The sequence below is a fragment of the Motacilla alba genome, chromosome 5 (assembly GCF_015832195.1).
Source record: "Motacilla alba alba isolate MOTALB_02 chromosome 5, Motacilla_alba_V1.0_pri, whole genome shotgun sequence".
In the NCBI taxonomy this organism is placed as follows: domain Eukaryota; kingdom Metazoa; phylum Chordata; class Aves; order Passeriformes; family Motacillidae; genus Motacilla; species Motacilla alba.
Window position 1 is genome coordinate 51,575,317 of NC_052020.1, and position 18,716 is coordinate 51,594,032.

At 46.6% G+C, this 18,716-nt stretch overlaps 1 protein-coding gene across 2 annotated transcripts in view; it reads left to right on the forward strand.

The window, feature by feature from the left end:
• The first annotated feature begins 4,945 nt into the window (after positions 1 to 4,945).
• The window catches only part of RCOR1 (REST corepressor 1), an 82,284-nt gene continuing 68,513 nt past the window's right edge, over positions 4,946 to 18,716 (forward strand). The window contains exons 1-3 of one of the 2 annotated variants that reach the window (XM_038137589.1): positions 4,946 to 5,080; positions 5,397 to 5,576; positions 5,672 to 5,731. In XM_038137589.1, coding sequence (XP_037993517.1) covers positions 5,032 to 5,080; positions 5,397 to 5,576; positions 5,672 to 5,731 — 289 coding nt within the window. In that variant the 5' untranslated portion in view covers positions 4,946 to 5,031. Of the gene's footprint in view, positions 5,081 to 5,333; positions 5,577 to 5,671; positions 5,732 to 18,716 lie in introns of those variants that run through there. The other variant, XM_038137590.1, reaches the window with a different exon arrangement.

Below are 18,716 nucleotides of genomic sequence, written 5' to 3' on the forward strand. Positions count from 1 at the left end.
ACAGGGTGTTCTCTGCAGCTCTGCCCACAAGATTGTCGTGTGCTCTCGTCCCACTGCTCTCCCTGGCATCGCCAGCCTCTGCCTGTGCAGGATTTCAGTCTCATCCTCTCCTTCCTCCCAGGGTCATCTCTTAGTGGCTCCCCTCTGGGTCAGCAGAGTTTCCTCAGCTGCAGTGGCTCCCCTGGTCCTGCCATGCTCACCCTGCAGCTGCCAGCAGCCCTTTTCCTGCCTCCCACTGCCGATCCAGCCCCAGCTCTGCACCCTCTCACTCCCACCACAGCTCCCCCCCTCGATTTTTTCCATTGGCCTCCTACTCACAACAGGATATGAGCCATTCTCTCCAGTGGGAAATAAAAGTTTGGATTAAAATTTACTATATAATTCCTTCTCTAAAAGCAACTTTTAGGCTGAAAGGCGCTCCAAGGACAAATTTCCAAAGGCCCACAAGAGATTTCGGGACAGATTTTAAGTCTTTTAGTCACATTAAAATGAAATTAGATTCCCCTTGGGTTTTTTTTCAGCAAAAGGAGGTGCTTTTGAAATTTACACATCATGCCTGTTTATGTCTTTTAGGCGCATAAATGCTTCCAGAGATTTGAGGGTTGAACACCCAAGTCTCCTTGAAACCTAAGAGAGCCTGGCAGCATCTCATGTGCATTCCTTCCAAATTCCAGCCAAAATTGTTGTCAAACTTGGAGCACCAAGTTCTAAAGTAAGAGATAATAAACCCGATTTCCTCTCTGCATTTGCAGGCAGCTTAGCACCAGGGGAAAGAAAACAACCCATAGTGTTGACTCTATAAACATCTTGTTCAAAGGGTAACATTTTCCTGATTAATAGCCTTTCAGTATTAAAAACAGTCAGTCTAGAGCATGATTAATTGTCCTTTTACTACTGGTAACCAGCTATATGTATATACATACATACATACATATATACTTGTGTAAACACACAGGAACGTTCTCACTGGGCTAAGCATTTTTAGTGCATCTGTTTTCAAGGAAAATACATTATGAAGGAGGTGAGAGAGCTGCTCCCTACAACTCCAGCTAATGGGAAGGGTTTTAACTCTCATAACCCTTTGTTGCAAGAGCTAGCAGCCCCGAGGATGCATGTTGCTGTCCTGGGAAAATGCTTGAAACACTCACCTGGCCAGGAAGGAGGCCAAAAAAGAGGCAGAAGACACCCTTCTTTTCATCCAGGGAATAAAAGTTGCTGAGTTGTTTGGCATTCTGGCTGCATTTCTACTTAATCTGTATTTTATTTCTTGGACTCACAGGGTTAATGACAATAAGAAAAGTTTTCATTTAAAAATTGGCAAGGAGAGGTGCTTTTCCCTTAACAAAGAAAAACAAATTTCAAGAAATTTTTTAATAGACAGTCCTGGCTGGTCCAACCTGTTAGGCCACAGTATATGCACAACAGTGACACCATCTTCATAAGGAAGAGACTTTTTTTTCCACTCTTTTTGCTCTAATATCTAAAGAGGTGAGCAGGTTAACCACTACATTACAGTATTGTCCAGAAGTTGCAGCCAAGCTCAGGTGCAAGGAAGATACCATCCCTGCTTTACATAACTGAGTCTGCTGCAGATCATACATGAAATTCCTCTTGAGGAGCCTGAGCAGGACATACAGGTGTGTGCAGTCATGTGTGGGATCCTGGCCTGATGTGTCTAAATGAACTTTTGGTCCAGGTAAACAAGACCCTGTACCTACCAGAAGCTCTCTCAGTGCTCAGAGGGTTTCCTCCCCATCTGTCCCACTTTACAGAACTTAAAAATAATTATCCTCTGGCTCACAGCACTTTTCCAGAGAAAACCTGTTGACAGAGGTTTTCTCCAGAGCAAGTGCTGTGAGCCAGAGGATAATTTTTTGCTCTTTTGGCATTAGAGGCTGCATAAAGTGTATTCACTGTTGCTGCTAAAAAATAAAACACAATTCTGTATTTTCTGCACAGTGTCTGTGTACACACTTGCCTACACTCTTCAAAGAGTTTTCTTCATGGCCAGAAAACAATTTTTCAAAGTTTCCTTCAAGAACAACGCCAAGATCTGTTGTGCTGTTTTGGGACTCTCACAAAAATTCAGGCTTTTAGCTTAAGCATAAAGAAACCAAACACCACTGTTCAGAAAGCAGAAACAAACAGGAAGAATTTTCTCAATGGTTAGAAACAAAAAGCTCCATCAGCATCAGAGATGTTATATTCAGGGCTCATGAATTTCTGCAGAAAAGCTGGAAAATGAAGAGCAGCCCTGCTGTGGATGAAGAGGGTGTTGTTGGCCTGGGACAACAGCTGTGACAGGTGCAAACGGGCTGTGACGGTGACAAGGCTGAGACTTCCTGCTCTGGGGACACACACACACACATGCACAGGGCACACGCACGCAGCCCTTGGCAGCCAAGGGAGAAGGCACGGAGCCGCTGCTGCTCCCGGGCACCTGCTTATCCTCTGCTGGGGCCAAGGAGCAGCCTGGCAGGAGGGCAGGAGGGGCAGAGTGCCCGGCTGACCTGGGGCACGGCTCAGGCAGGGCTGGCATCCCTCGTGGGCCTGCCAAGAGCTGGGGAGCAGGGAATGTGCTGCCTCCCCAGCCCACTGTGACGGGATGGAGCTGCTCAGCCCCACTCCGGGAGGGGCTGCGGGCGGGCTCGGGGCAGGCACACGGCGGCGAAGGGCCGGCAGTAAATGGTGTCTCAACAGTTCAAGTGGGGAAAACTGTGTTATACATAATTGAGATGACTGACTTCAGATTTTAATTCTGGGGCCTAAGTGGGTAATGGCCATGAAGAGAGGAGGAGGGAGGAAGAGGAAGTGAAGGAAGACCAAAATTAGGCCCAGATTTGTGAAACTGTGCACACACGTGTGTCTCAGCCTAAGCTGTACACACGTTTCCAAATGTCATCTGTGGTCTCAGGTTCAAGTTCAGGTTCAGGTTTGTTTCAGCCTAAGTCTTGGGTGAGCCTTTTTTTTTTCCCCTTCAGTAGTGGGACCTTCAAAGCTCATTTTCAAATGAAAGATCAGATGTTCCCTTCCGGCCCTTGCATTTCAGGAGTAGAAATCCTCGAATACAGAGGAGAAGGATAATGAACACTCAGCCATGTTTGCATTCCTGTCTATCATGACAATGTATTCTCTGCTACAGAACTAATACACTTTGCAACGGGAAATATTTGTGGCTGTCAGTGCTGGGGTTTGAGAGCATCACTAATTATTCCCCTAATTTAGAATTGGTATTTTCAAAGAATGTGGGATCTAGAGCCACCATAATAAATTTTAGTTTTGCGAGCTAGAAGAAGTTTTTTTTATCTATATGTACTTATTTTTATGTAGTGAAAATAAGCTTATTTTTTCAGTGGTAAATAACTGGGGTGAAAAAATACTCACAGGTACGTGCACGTGTAAACAAAGGAAACTGACTACATATCAGTATGTACACACAACACACATACCGAGTGAAGATGGGAGATACTGTAAAGACCACAGCATGCTGAAGCAAACTACCACACACCTCAACAAGGTATTTCTTTTCTTAATTTTAATGGAGAAAAATAGTGCTTGAATATTAAGAACCCTTTCCAAACTACTCCCTGAAAGTGAAATAATTTTGATAATCTTAGGCACAAGATAGAGAAGGAAGGGTAAGGCCAGGGCTGGAGACGATGGCTCTCCTCCGGCAGCTCTTTCCCCCTCCCCCTGTGCAAATTCTCTTGGATTAAAATGGCAGAGGGAGGCGGGAGTGGCTGGGGACAGTTTGGCTGATACGAGATAACCGCTGCTAGTCAAATGGCACTTTTAATTGCTCGGGCCAATAAAAAAAAAAAAAAAAAAAAAACCACAAAAAAACCCCAAAAAAACAAAAAAAACCAACTTGCTACAGAACTTAATTTGAATGAAAATAGCAGACACACCCCACAAGCTGCTTTCCATGACCGTGCATTGTGCTGCCCGAGCCTGATGTACAGCTCGAGTCGCAAATAACAGCGTGCGGTCTGGATACACTTTGGTTGCCCATTTTAGCTACGGCGGGGCTGGACGCCCCCTTTTTCCCCCCGCAGTTCTGCCCCACGCCGTGCGGGATTTCCCGACAGGAGCCTCGCGTGCCGAGGGAAGGGAACGCGGCGCCGCCGCCGCTTTTGTTCCCCACCTCGCCCCGCTGCCGGGTCACGCCGGGGAAGGCACGGAGCGTGGGACGCGGCCGCCCCGCCGGGAGGGCTCCGCGCCGGCTCCGCCCGAGGCCGCGTGGGGAGCGGAATCCGCTGCCCGGCCGGGCCCTGAGCGCGGACCCCGGCTCGACACCGGAGGCCGAGGGGGAACCACGGAGTTTTGGGCGGACCCGAGGCGGCGCCCGGGGCGAGGGCGACGGCGGCTCCCTGGGCACCGCGCGGTGCTCCTGATGGGCGGCTCTGCCCCGGGGGCAGCCGGCAGCGCCCTGCTGACGGGGCAGCGCCGCAGACCCGTCCGTGCGGGGCCGCTTCCCGGCCGGCTGCTGCCGCTGCCCCGGCTCTCTCCGAGCCCGGTGCAGTCCCGCACTCTCGGCGCCGCTTCGGTCGGGCCGCCCCCCCTGCTCTCCTCTGGCTTCTCTGGCCGCCGGGACCCCCATCCCCTCGTGGGACTCTCGCCGCTGCTGCCGGCGGGAGCCGTCCCGGGCAGACCGAGCACAGACCCCCAGCCCTGCCGGGCTCGGCTCCCGCGGGCAACTGAGCTTTCCATGGAATCTCATTCAAACTACGCCGTAACCTTCCGCCACGGGGGAGGCGGTGGGGGGGGCAAAGTAGTCCCTCGCCACGCTCCTCCCGGGTCCGAGTTCCCGGCGGGGCTGCGGAACCGGGGCCGAGCCGGGGGAGCGGCCGGGGAGGGGCTCCCCGGTGGGGGGTGCGGCCCCGCCTCCCGCCCGCTCCGCTCGCAGCCGAGGAGCGCGGAGCAGAGGTATCGCTGGGCGGAGAGAGCGCGGAGAGATCGCGGAGCCCGCACACACACGGCCCGCGGTCCGCCTCCACCGCGCCCAGCGAACGGAAGCGCCGGGCCGCCGCGATGGACAGGCGGCGCCGGCCAATGGGCGGGCGGGATGGCCTCCCAAAATGTAGGTTTGGCCAATGGGAAGGGGCAGGAGCGGGGGGAGGCGGGGCTGGCCGCGGGCAGCAGCGCAGGTTGAGCGGAGTCCCAGCGCAGGGCTGGGATGAGCCTCAAAGTTCGGGGCGATCGCGGTGGGGGATGTAGCAGCGCCGCCACCGCCGCACACCGGCCCGGTCCGCCCCGGCTCCCGCCCGCCCTTGGCGCCTCCCACAGCCCCCCCCCCCCGCAGTTTTTAAACTCTGATCTTCTTCCCCCCCCCCCCCCCCCCCCCCCCCCCCCCTTCTTCTCCACACCCCCCCTCCCCTTCCTCCCCTAAATGCCAGCCATGATCGAGAAGGGCCCGGAGGTCTCGGGGAAACGGCGGGGCAGGAACCAGAACGCCGCCGGGGCGAATAATAACAACAACGGCGGCAGCAAAAGTTTATCCGCCGCCCCCAACGGCAACAGCAGCGCGAACTCCTGGGAGGAGGGGAGCTCGGGGTCGTCCAGCGATGAGGAGCACGGTGAGGAGCGGGTGCGGGGTGCGTTTCTTTTGGGGGGTGGTTACAGGGGCCGCTCGGGCCCACGCGGGTAACGCTTCTCCCTCTGCCTCCCTCAGCTGGCGGCGGAATGAGGGTCGGGCCGCAGTACCAGGCGGTGGTCCCTGATTTCGACCCCGGTAAGTCTTTATTATGTTTTAAGGGGGGGGCAACTCCTCCCCCTCATCCAGTGCTTTGGACCCTGGTGCGACCCCTCCCCCCCTCCCCCCCCGGTTCCGCTCGTCGGGTCCAAAAATAATCTCCCCCTAATTCCACTCTCAAACACCCAGAGCAAGAACAAGGACCCCCCCTTCCTCCCCCTTTCCCCAGCGCACACGGTTGATAAAAGAAGTCTCGATGCTTTCCAGAGGGCGCTTTGCAGGCAGGGAGGAACAGGGAAGCTGGCAGGGCTGGAGGAGGCAGGAGATGGCAGTTGGGTGGATTTTTTTTCTTCTTCTTGTTCTTCTTCTTTCTTTCTTTTTCCTTTTTTTTTCTTTTGTTCGGGTTTTTATTTTGTTTGTTTTATTTCTTTCTTTTTTTTTTTGTTCCATCCTCTCATGAACTCGTGTTTCTGTGGGTTCAGTGATAGGGGTGGAACTAGAAGACATCAAGTTATAATTACAATTTTTTTCGAAGGTATTTAGAAGTGACTTAGGTCTGCATTTTAATTTTATCTCTTCTTAAGAAGCTGTTTGCCTCTGTCCTCCAAAAAAAAAATGTTTCACGTTCTGGCTATTCTGCTTCGGTTCTTTGTAAGCTAATTTAAAGTGGTATGGAAGCAAATTTTGAGCAAACAAAGGAATTGGGGCTGTGCTGAAAGGCAGGTGCTGGAAGCACGGTGGTACTGATGTATCTCCGTGTATTGAAAGACAGGCTGTTAACCTCTTTAGTTTGAAATCTAACCTTTTTTTTTTTTTTTTTTTTTTTTTTTTTTTGGGTATTGTTCCTTTGTAAGTGGAGGTTGTAGCTAGTGAAAACCCTCCTTCTGTCTGGAGATCCTAGCGTTTGGAGTTGTCCCTTTGCCCAGCCCAAACTTAATTGAATCCTCCGCACCTCTCGCACTAAAACAAAAAGAATGGTGTGGAAAGCCACAGTGTCTCCTTATCGAATAATCCTGAGAGTTACTGTGTGTGGACTCAGGAAGAAGATTTATCGTGGGTCATCCTCAGACCGTGCGTTAATGTTGGATGCCTTTTTTATTATTAAATATATATGTCCGTTCCTAACTGTTACGATCTCAGGGTGGGGGGAGGGCAAAGAGGATTTTTTTTTCCTTAAGTTCACTATTACTTGTATTCATTTACAGAATAATTTTCCCCCACTCCTTCTCCCCTTCGTTTTCTTGACAAAATAAGATACAAGGGAGGTCCATTTCTTGGTTGACCAGGAGGAAAAAGGGGAGGAGGGGGAGGAGGAGGGGGGAGCTGTTAGCTAGGCAGCAGTTGACACTGGTTTTCAATCTGTAGGTCAAACGCAGCGTTTCTGTAGCACACAACGTGCATCACACTGACTTATCAGCCACATATCACAACAATACTTGGGCTTTACGGTCACCCTGGTGAATTATGCTCTTTGAAAAATTCATTTCTTGAGCATAATAGGTGGGGGGGAATAATATTGTGAGCTGCTTCCTCTCTGTTGTGTACTCAGATGTATATTGTTCTGGTTTAAACTTACAGACATACAGTGACCTATACAAAGGTTATTGCTTTCTGTGCTGTGTGGAGTGGAAGGGAGGGGGAAGTGTGTGATCTGAAGAAACAATTTTTTTTTTCTGAGTAATCTGTACCTTAAGATGGGATCAGCAGGTGATTGTATTTGATAATTTACTTTGGGTGAACCTACTATGAGCTTGCTGTACACCATGAGCTCAGTCTTCTGATGACCTGAATGGGCATCAGATCCTTTACTGGCCTCTGGGTGTTTTTTTTCTGTTTCTGAAAAGTAAACCTTTTAGTTATGAAGTTTGGAGTGAACTTTTATCTGCTTGTGTATGGAAGAGTTTGTTTCCTGTGTTATGGAATTACCCAGGAATCATTTTGCAATGCCACGTTGTTGCCTGATTTTTGTCATCTCTGCTTGGTCCTAAAGGCTAAAAGCTACATTAAGTTCATTTGTCATGTCTCTTTTGTTTCCCTCTTTAAGAAAGAAAACCCTAAATAAGCCTAACATGCTGCACTTAGACGTTTTGACTAAAACTGTTAAGTTGTCCTGTCTCGGTGGTAGTGTCAAAAGTTAAATTTATGAAATAGTGTTATCAGAGTGCACAGATGCTGTGTCTGTTTCTCAATAAAAAGTTTTAGTGATTGGTTGACCAAAAGATCCTAAAGCTTGAAAGTTGTTGTTGGGTTGTGGAGGCTTTCACCTTCAAGTTAGGTGGCTGGGAAAATTCAGAGTACGGGTGCTGCTCTGACTGTGACTGAGGGGAAAATCACACAGACCCGGCCTTGTGTGTATTTCTTTTTTTATACTTAATGTTCAGTTATACCTTTGGCTGAGGTATATCTGTAACTGCTTATTCTTACATCAGCATTTTATGTGGGAGTTCCTCTGTCCCCATGCAGAGGGGCAGAGAAAGCATTTCATTTTGTTTCACTTCTCAGCCACGTGGGAGCTGCTGCAAAGAGCAGTGAAATTAGGAAAGCTTTGAAAGATCTGAAATCCTTTTCTGTGCAGCTGCAGGAGAAAAGAGAGCTAGAACAAGGCAGTGGTGGGTTAATCTGGGTATCATGAGTTAAATAGAGGAAAAAACTGCTGCGTGGTATGGTCTGTAGGTAAAGAGAGTGTTCTCAGTGGTTGCCCAAGTTTAGGAAGTGAAGGGAGTTTATCATTTTGTTGGCCTGGGGAAGGGTAGAAAGTTCTTGTCTTTCCCTTGCTTTACTGTGAGGAAAAGGTTAAGGATTGTGCTGCTGCTTTGTTTTTCCTTCATCCTTGAAAGAAAATGACAGTTTCAGAAACCAGAAAATGACAAGTTCACAATCTGAATTAAAATACCTTGGTGTAAGTTTAAAATATTCCTTGTGGCTAAAACTTGCTGTGGCAGTGGCCAAGGAAGGCCTGATGTGATTCTTTGTAGAAATGCTTGTGGCTGGAATCCTCTGTAGGAGGTGGTTCTTACTCACAGTTCCTTTAGTAAGTCTCTTTACAGTGGCAAGGCCTATTTCATCAGCTGGCAGAGCCTGTAGGTTCTTTGCTGAAGTTAATGTTGCCATCCTTTTTACCTATCCCAATCTCCCCATGTTTTGGAAAAGTATGTTCTCACTACGTTGATCCTGCTTCTTTTATTATCTCAAAAACTTACAGCTTTATTATTGTTATTGTACTTACACCTTTATTGTTATTTGTATAATAAGAGTAGCTGTACAGTAGAGGCAAGGCTTTTGCAGAGGCAGTGGGTATTGAACAAGCCAATTCAGCTTGGGAATAGAATAGGTGAAACTTCTTGGGCTGAAAATCCTGTGCCAGAGCTCACTAGACTCAGTAAAACTTGCACTTCACCTATGCTTCATTGTTCAGCCTTGAGTTCACAGATATGATGTGAAAAATTGCACAACTGCTATTGTGTCTGCTATTTCTTCTCTTATTAGAGCTCAGAAGCAATTATTTGCCAGCCCAAAATTCTGTGTGTTAAACAAAGGCTGATATTAGTAGGTCAGCATTTCTTGCGAGTTCTGAAACAGACACGGAAGAGTTTGAAGAGGCAAACTATTATGGTTCTTTTAATCCATACAAATGAAACCCACATGTCCTGTTAATGGAAAAATTCAGTGGAAGGAAACATTGCATATCCTAAAGCTAAATAAAAATCTTTCATATGGGGAAGCACTGATATTGTACTTGACTGTTTTATTTGTTGCTTATTAATTTATGCTATTGGAACACTGAAAATAGGAGGTAGAAAGCATTAGTGAGCACTTTAACACAGCCAGTGAATTTCACTAATGATTAAAGCTTCCATAATTTTGAGGAGTGTCTAATAACTCCCTGAAGAGAACAGTTACTCCCAAATTTTGACTGGTATTGAAGGCAGATGAACTTTTTTTTTTGTCCTTTGTAGCATTACAACTTTAGATTTCCTTAATTTGTTGCAATGGCAGTAAAAATACAAGCCACATCTTGTATCTTTGGACATTGGTTGTGCTGGTCATCTCCAGAAAGCAGCTTCTGGGGCTCTTTCCAATAGAAATAGATGAGGAAAAGCAGGTTTGACTCAACAGCGTCTTGTGGAAATGCAAGTTTGGGATGCATGTCAGCTGTGAAACTTCAGTCCCTTGCTTGCAGAGTTGCTGTCTTCCCAGTTTTTTGGTTTTGTACTGTAACAGTGAAAATGGTGGAAGGAAATGCACCTGTAGTGCTTCCACCCCTCAGTTCAGAAAAGCCTACTGGAAGGTGCTTAGTGCCAGAAAGTCACTAATCCTTGAGGAGTTTGTTCTCTGGTCCACACTGTTAGCTGCACTCTGTGTGCTCCTGCACAAACAGTTGGGATTCCCAGGCCTTCTTTTGTGACTGTTGTTTCAGCATTGCCAAGAAATGAAGGGGGGGAAAAAAAAGAGACCGGACACTTTTTTCACTATAGTGAGAAACCTTATCAGTGTAGTTGTGTCTAAGAGTTTAAAAAAAAAACCCAACCAAGGTAGTCACTGCTGTCATATATCTGGGGTGCCTGATCACTGTGTGGAAGTGGTGGCATGGCCATGTCCTCGGGGAGGAAGCTAATACATCCATCCAACTCTGGCTGTTAAAATGTGCCTACTCTCTGCCTACTTAGATTCAGAGATTGAAAGTATAATATTGGGACAGCCCCTGGGTGTCTGATTCCCCTAGAACTGCTGTATTTCTCTGGTGGTTGTAAAGGCCGTGTTTTATTAGGTTGGAGCATCAGCTGCTTCATGGGGTTCTGAGTAGAGGCACCTATTGACCTGCACTGGCTGGACTGTAACCTTTTAACAAGAGGTTATTTTAAGCCCTTTATGACTTACACTTGACAAATCCAACTTCCAGCCTACTTTTTCTGGTTCCTTCTTTGCAGCTAGTCCTGTGCCTCACAGTCTTAATAGTTTGCAAGTAGTGTGAGTACCCGGTGCGTGTGGAAAAAATGGTGTTTTGCTGAATGGACTCATCAGAAAAGGGATGAGAAAAAGAGTGCTTTTTAGGTGAGACTTTGGGAGCTCCATCTAAGCAAGTGGAAAATTCAAAACCAAACTCCTGAAACTGGAAATACTGGTATGCTGGAGAGCTATCTCATCTCTTGAAATGACTGTGCCTTAAACTCAACAGGCAGGAACTCAGCACAACAGTCCCTTTGGAAAAGAAGGAAGAGTTAAGAGGGTGTTTGATCTAATCAGAAATACCAAACCATCATGTACTAATGCACAGGGTGTTTGGGCTGACAGAGGCTGCCTGGTGTCTCGGTAAACCACACACACCTTGGGTCTTTCGCTGTTGTTTGAGGAGATGTACATCATGCCCCACAAGAGTATGTTTTCAGAATTAGGTGGTGGAAAATTTAGGTACTGGAGAACTTAAACTCTGGTGGGAGAAGAGGAGCTTTTCCCCCTAGTTGTAGTCTGCTCAGTGCCATACTTCCTCATGGGCTATATTTGTCTTGCCCTCCTTCTCAGAGGTCACAGCCTCTGTGAATGTGCTGTAGTGCAGAGCAGATGAAAAGGTCCTCGGCTTCGAGCTGTTCCACCAGAAACTGTTGCCAAACCCTTGGGTTTTTGTTTCAGCACTGCAGGAATTTAGGTACAGTCAGAGGGTCAGATTGGTGTCCAGCAGCCCTGGGGAAGGGGGAAGTTGACTCCTGCTGTCTCCTTAGTGGGCTGGCAACTCTGCTGGTGTGTGGGTGAGCCTGTCTCATCTTTTTCTGTCAGTGGTATGTACTGCTGGTCCAACCTCCAGGGCAGAGAAGGCTGCAGTCCTGCTACTACAGAGTGAAGCTGACTTGCACATGCTGACAATTTAGCTTATCCTCTGTAGCTAAAATCCACCCTGGGGAAAAAGGTGAGCAGTGCTCATGTTGGAAACTTTGTCATCATCCATACCTCTGGTACCTCAGCAGGAGTACAGCTGTTGATTTGGTGCCGTATCTTTGCCACCTGTGGGCTGCTTGCCTGAGGAGAGGCTGGTTTTGAGCCCACGTTGCCCAATAGTCAGCTTTCACCCAGCCTGTTCACTCGTCCTGTGAAGGGGTGCAGAGTCTCTCGAGGTGAGCACAGCTCCCACTCAAACATGTTTCGAGGCATGGCTTTGGAGCTTTCTCATTATTCAAACAGCACCGAGAACATCCTTCTCAAACCTTAATGCCGTTGTAAACAAACAGATCTCAGTGTAGCCAAAGCCTGTGGCTTCCTTCCCTGCCTGGCACATGCAGTGTTTGTATGGGGAGGTAATAGCTGTCTCATGTACTGACAAATGTATTAATGGCTGGACTGGAATTAATACTAGGTAGAGTGACTGCTTTGTTCTTCATAGCTGGTTCCTGCTGCTTAATGAGGTGCTCTTAAAACTCTTGTTTTCAGTCCTAGTTAGGTCTGTGACTTGGCCAAGTGAAGGCTTAGAGCTCCCTGTGATTAGTCATTATAATTAGCTCGGAAATCTTTGCCTCTGTGATCAAGGCGCGCTCTGTAATGCGGCTTACAGTGGGGCTCTAGCCCTGTCACATACCTGCAGAGGAGTATGGATGACAGTGCTCTGCTGAACATATGCATGTATTTAGCTGTGTTGTAACTTTAATGTGCAATTCCTAAGATGTGCCAGGAAGGTAAATCTGAAGTAACTGCCTCCTCAGAAACTTGTGCTTAGTGCTAGTACCTGCTTCCCTCGGACAGGTCAATTTCTGGTTGTGGTTCTGGTTGCCTTACCCATACCAAGTGTAAGGTAAGATTGAGACATGGTGACTAGCAGCTGAGTATAGAGAGCAAATAAAAAATGAGAACTTTGGGCTAGGTAGAGTATGCCCCTTTTCTAGGAAGTCTGTACCTCTTTCTGCACTGGGTGACCTTGTCTTTTGAGCCTTAGGCTTGGCAGTGTAATAAGATGAGCAATCCCACATTAGGTGTTTAAACTTGAAAGAGCAGTTTGAAGTTCAGTTCTTGAAAATACAAAGCTGATTTGTAAGCTAAACTTGATCTTAAAAAGCATTTTTTAAGGAATGCTTGATTAGGTGTCTGTTTCTTTAAAATTTTCAAGCCTTTAATTTATTGTTCCATATGAAAGTTTTGATGACTTTGTGCTTTCTGAAAGTGCAAGAGGATGTGTTCAGCCTTAGTGAAGGCAGTGAAAGTTTCTCCAGCATACTGGAGAATTGGGATGCTTTTGTGCTCCTCACATTGTTTTGAAACGCAGCTGATTGTGATGAGCACTGGCTTTAAGTATTGTAGGTGTCAAACTCAGTAAATTTTCTGTACTTCTCATGTAAGATTTTGGGATTAAACCAGAGAGTTTAACCTACCTTTCCAAGTATCTTCAAAAATTCAGCTTTATGCAGCAGCTTGCTCTTTTAACTTCATAAAGGAAGTATTGGTACATGTTGCCTCTCTGGGGGGAGGAGGCTGCAGTAGTATGATAAAATTACAAAAATCCCCTCTCGTGAAGCAATTCTAGTCTACTCTCCTCCCTTCAGCCCTGTCCCTCTATCGTGCAGGTATGTTTAGGGGACGTCAGTAGGGTCTCATAGGTATTCTGTGTGTGTGTGTGTGACCAGATGTGTCTCTGGAAAAATATCCCCGCCCTTTTAGGGGCAGGAGTTTAAGGTTGTGAGTTTTTGCCCTTAAAGTTGTTTAATCTTTCTTGCCCTCTCCCCTAACTCTGTGCTCTTCACCTGGATGGATTTCACAAATACTAACTTGAGAGAGCTTGCTTTTGCAGTGCAGTTGTCTTATTGGGGGAGTCTAGCCACGTGCCTGTCTATTGCAGCTTTTCAGTTCTGCTCTCTGTAGGTATCTGGGATAACCTGCCATGATAGCTTGTGCATATACTTTCAGATGACTGGATGTTTTATCAGGTTGGTTTATCAGGTTTTACTTCATAGAGAGACTTTGATTTGAAAGTTTGGTATTGAGAATAATTACTAGCGTACATGACCTTGAATTGGTGTCCTTCTCGACTTTGTAACCCTAATGTGAAAGCACAACATAGCAAATGTGTAATCGTGGTTGTGGCTTCTGGGTTCAGAAATCCCTAAGGAATTTGGATAAACAAGGCTTGCATGCAGGGGTACAGTGACTGTTGGTCCCTGGAGAGGGTACAGAGAGATTCTAGTTCTACACGGGGCTTGGGGATGGATAAAGACTAAGAAAAACCTCCCTTGAGTAGGAAATCACCTTCTGTCTGGAAGAACTGAGTTGACAGGACTGGGAAGATTTGGTCCATGTAACAGGATTGTTTTTGTAGCAGTTCTTTACATGCAGCTTGCATTGAAATGCAAGGAGTTTTTTTCTCTTTCCTCTGACTTCCCACCTTCTTTGGGTGTTTAACTCATCAGTAACATTAGTTTGAGTTTGGGTCCTGTGTAAATGGTGATGGGGGGATTTTTTTCTCCTCCCACCCTGTGTTGAGAGCCCACTGCCCCATGTAGCAGGCGCTGTTGGCTGGAGTTGTGCACAGTTCTGCATTTAGGTTGTTAACAGCTGTGTGAGAAGCTAAAAGCGTTGCATCTGAACCCAAGCTTTTTTGTTCTAAAGAATGTAAAATGTTCAGTGATACCAGTGTGTGCATCCGTTCCTTTGGCTGACATCTCTCCATCCTTAGGAGGGAGCTGTTGTAGGTGCTTCTGGGAGGAGTAAAGAACTGTGAAGGCAGGCAGGCATACCAGGTGTAGCATTTGTACTTTCTCAGTATTGTTTTCTGTCTGGGAATCTTAAAGATGTCCCTCCTGGGACCCTTGTGCTGATTTGTGCAGCTGCTACCACACTGTTCATGACAGTAGCCATGGGAACACAAGTAGGATGATACAAGTTTAAAACTCTAACTTGTTGCTAGGCAGACCCAGCTCAGTGTGTGGATTAAGTAGTCTTAACAGCAACAAAAAAAACCCCACTCCAGATATTCTGCCACTTCTGTGGGGGAAGATAACTGGGCTTACCCCTAACTTTGGGTCTTTGTTTAGGCTGGCAGAATGAATCCAGCCCCAGAAGAGTCCCCTGACACCAGGCAGCCTTGGGGGAAACCCCTCTTTTACATCTGAATCATGTAGGTGGTGGCTGGGGGGGGTGGCAGTTTCAGCAGGTAGGTTTTGACACAGCCTTTTGTGAAAAACCAAGTGCTGTGAAGTAAAGCCATGTGCCTCCCAATGCAAAACCTTTGTGCCACTCAGTCTAAAAGTTTTAGCCTGCATTAAAATAGGTACTGCTACAAGTGACATACAGTCTAAACAAAGGTCATGGGCTTAAAATATCACAAGATCACTTTTAAACTCTGGCTGTAAAAAATTAAAATTACGACTAAGGCAAGGTAAACACCTTCAAAAATTGCACTGCTTTTGCACACTGCACACATAGATGCTCTGTGTGCTGCATGTGCTGCTTTAAACCTGTTGATAAGTTGTTCTGTCCCAAGCTTGTGTTTTGGCATATTATGTTCAAGAAACAAGGGCAGCCTGTTTCCTCAAGTTATTTTCGTTGTCAACGTGTGACAAAGGATGTATGGCACATTATGGGGCCCAGAGGGAACTGGGGACCCAAACTTTCAGAGAGTGATAGCCCCTATATGCTACTTGAGGGCTGAGCTCCAGCATTCCTTTGTCCCTGCAGCTGTTGGCTTCCTCTATCACAGCAGTAATTAGTTATGCTCTGGCCACTGGTTTAAATGGATCTTTTTTATTTTATAAGCATTTGCTCTGAAGTAACTGTCATTCCTCTTGGAATAAGGCCATTTATAGAGATGCTCCCAATTACCACCTGCTCTTTTTCTTTCTGAGCAAAATACACTCTTACCTAATTTAACCTCCCACGGCAATTGCTTTGAAGTTGTTTTCTCATTGCATCTTGGCTCACTGCTATGCCTTTTCTTACTGACCACCCTAACAAACTGCAGTCGTCCTTGTTTGTCCTTTCATAAATTACCTGCTTCTGGGAGGTAATCTAGGAGGGAGCCTATCTGCTTGGTTTGCCCCAAACACTTCTGTAGTCAAGTCTTACAAGAAAAGATTTCTTTCCTTTAGTATGTGTCAGCCCTTTTTTTTTTTGTTTCCTAAGTGCTATTTGTGGTTCTCCAACTTTCATTAGAGTTTTACTACAGTTTACAGATTCTCTCCACCCGCTTACTGACCCAGCCCTGCTTGGATTTCTGTGCTCTTCTCTGTGCTCCTGAGTTCTCTTTCTTGGTACTTTGTTCATCCAGGAGAGACGGCCAGGTCTGATCTTCATTGTAGTTGTGTTGTTCCCTCAGGCTGGAAAAAAGTGGTCATGATTTTTACTTTATTATAATTTTGCTCTATAAGACAGGAAAATATACCAGAAATCTGTCCCTTAACCTCTTTTATATCTTGCATGCCTCTCTAGACATAGTATCTGCCTGCTTTTCAAGCATTTGTGTAGCAGTGACGTTTTTGCCTTTTCAGGCTCCTTAAGGCTTTTGTTTCATCACAGAAGAATTTCTGCCTCAACTTCTCCTGTGGAAGCCACTTGTTCTTGCAGGAGCAAATGCTACTCCCCGCTTTAGCTGGTGGAGTATTTGTCACTTTGGCCAGTCATGTCACTCTTCTGAACTGCTGGTGCTATGAGCAAACAGGTGTGTGAGAAGGTGAGAGAGCTGATCTTTGCTTCAGCCAGGCCTGCCCTGGGAACTGGCTGAGTGCTTGTCTGGAGCCTTTAGCTGGCCCCTGCCTGCTGAGCACTGAGAGTGAATTGCTGAGAGTAGCTCTGAAGTCTGTCCTATGAACTTGGAGGCAGAGGGGGGGTCTCCTTGCCTGTTCTGTGAATAAAGCAAACCTTGAGGTTGCTGGCTGACTCAAATCTTTAAGCAGCGAGGACACGCGAGAGCTTTTCTCTTGGCTGTAGTCTCAGGCTCAGGCTCATCGTTGTGTGTGCTGGGGGGGAGGCTTGGAGGGTACAGCTGGATCTCATCTGAAGTTCTCATCACCTCTCTTCTCCTGTTCAGCTTTATGCAAGTATCAGATAACTTGGAAGAGAGGCTTGCTGGTGGGAACTTGGTGGTGGAAGGATGATTTTTCAGAGCCGTCCTCTGGATTTCAGCCCAAGAGCTGAGTTGCTTGGCAGATCATTTCTTCCTGTGTGTACTGGCTCTGAGAAGTGGGTCTGCTCTCTGGGAAACTGCTGCATTGTGCTCTAGCTCTTTCTATATTTTGGGTGGCTTTTTAGTCCTCTTGGTTTGGTTTTTAAGACAGTTTTTCCCGAAGATTTGCCTGGGATTGTGAGTGCATGGGATCAGTTTCTTTTCTTGGGCAGTTTCAGGTGAAGCAGCAAGCTGTCCACCACACACAAGTCAGGTGCAGTCCTTGTGGTGCAAACAGGGCAGGCACAAATCCAGCCATTCTGCCAGCAGGCTGAAAATTTGGCAAGGGTTTAGGAGTGTATTTGTAGATTTGGGTGAAAAATTACTTTTTCTACTGGAGCAGATGCAGAGATTATTGGAGTTGGGAGGTCTTGCAGTTTTGGAGATGTGGTGCAGCTAGTGACTAGGAAACATCAATGTACTGGTGCAGAGTGGAGATGGCGATCTTAAACTGACCACTGCTGGTTTGAAAGGATGGATGGAGTTTGAGAAAACATTTATAAATGCTAAAGCTGCTTAAAGTGTGTGTGTGAGTAGTTATGTTAGGCAGATTCATGTTGTTTATTGTACTCATCTTGCTGAAGTTATTTTGAAGGATGGAGGAAAAATAAAGGCAGAACCTCTTGAAACCCCTAATAATATTTTTAGAGATCATAAAAGCAAATAAATGAGCTTTTGGAAAGTTAGACCTAGATGCAGTCTTTGTTGCTCAGACACTTGCTGGGCAAGGGTCTGTTTGATGCCCTCTTACCTGAACCCTTGTGAAGGAGGCTCTGGGAGCCCACGCTGGCTCCTCTTGGAGCAGCCATCTCCAGCTCCGTTTGGTGGAATGCTGTCCTGTCTGCTTATCGCTCGCTCCGCTGTGTTGCCCACAGCAGTACCTCTGTAGCAGCAGCCACATCCTTCAGCTGGAGAGAAGGAAACCACTGGGTGCAGGAGTGTTGCTTGTGAAATGATTTCAGTGTCTGCTGGGCGAGGGGTGCGAGATGTGATGGGGTAGGAGAAATCGTTTGTATATTCATATAGGCAGTGGATTTAATTCATGCAGCCAGGACTTGGACGAAGCTTAGAGCAGGTGCACACCCAGAGCTTCCTTAAGTTGGATAGATGCCTGCTGAAATGTTTGTCAAACACGAGAATAAAAGGGAAAAGGTTGTATTTAACCTTTTTTTTTTTTTTTTGATGATGCATTTTAAAAATAGCTTATGTTTCTAAAGTCAGCAGCAGTTACAACCAGGGTTTGAAAAATGGACTTGGCACTTGCAAGCCACAGTGGGAAACACCTGTGCTGCAATATGCCCTGCAGCAGGAAGGGCTACCAGGGTCGGGTGCTGCTTGCTTACCCTGGTGCTTGCTGGCTCTTGCAGCAGTGTTCTCCTTGTGTGCTGGGATTGTCTTTGCACTCTTACTGCTGCTCTGCTCCTAGTTGTTCATCAGTAGATATAATTTGGCTTGATATCTGTATTTCACTGCTGTAAAAGTGATTCTCAGCCTCTGGAGTAGAAGAGAATGAGTCTAGTTACTCTTGGCTCAGTTTTACCCCGGTAAAACTACGGCATGCAGTTGAGGCACTGAAGCTGCATCCAAACTAAGGAAGACACTACTGCACTAATGTGCTAATTTTATACTCTTACTTGGCAGGTTGCCTTTGTAATCAAAGGGCTGGAAATTTTTCAGTTTGAACAAAATGTTCTAAGTAGCTGTGCTCTAGGTGGAAACAGATTTGATATGGGATACTGCCTTCAAAAGAAATCCATCTTTCCATATCTTCCTGGGCATAATCGTTCTAACTAAAATTCACTTCTGTGCCTAAGTGAAGCTGTGGCCAAGATCTGAGTAAGGCTTACCTCTGGAGTTTCCTTTGCAGAGGTGTATTTCATCAATCTTTGC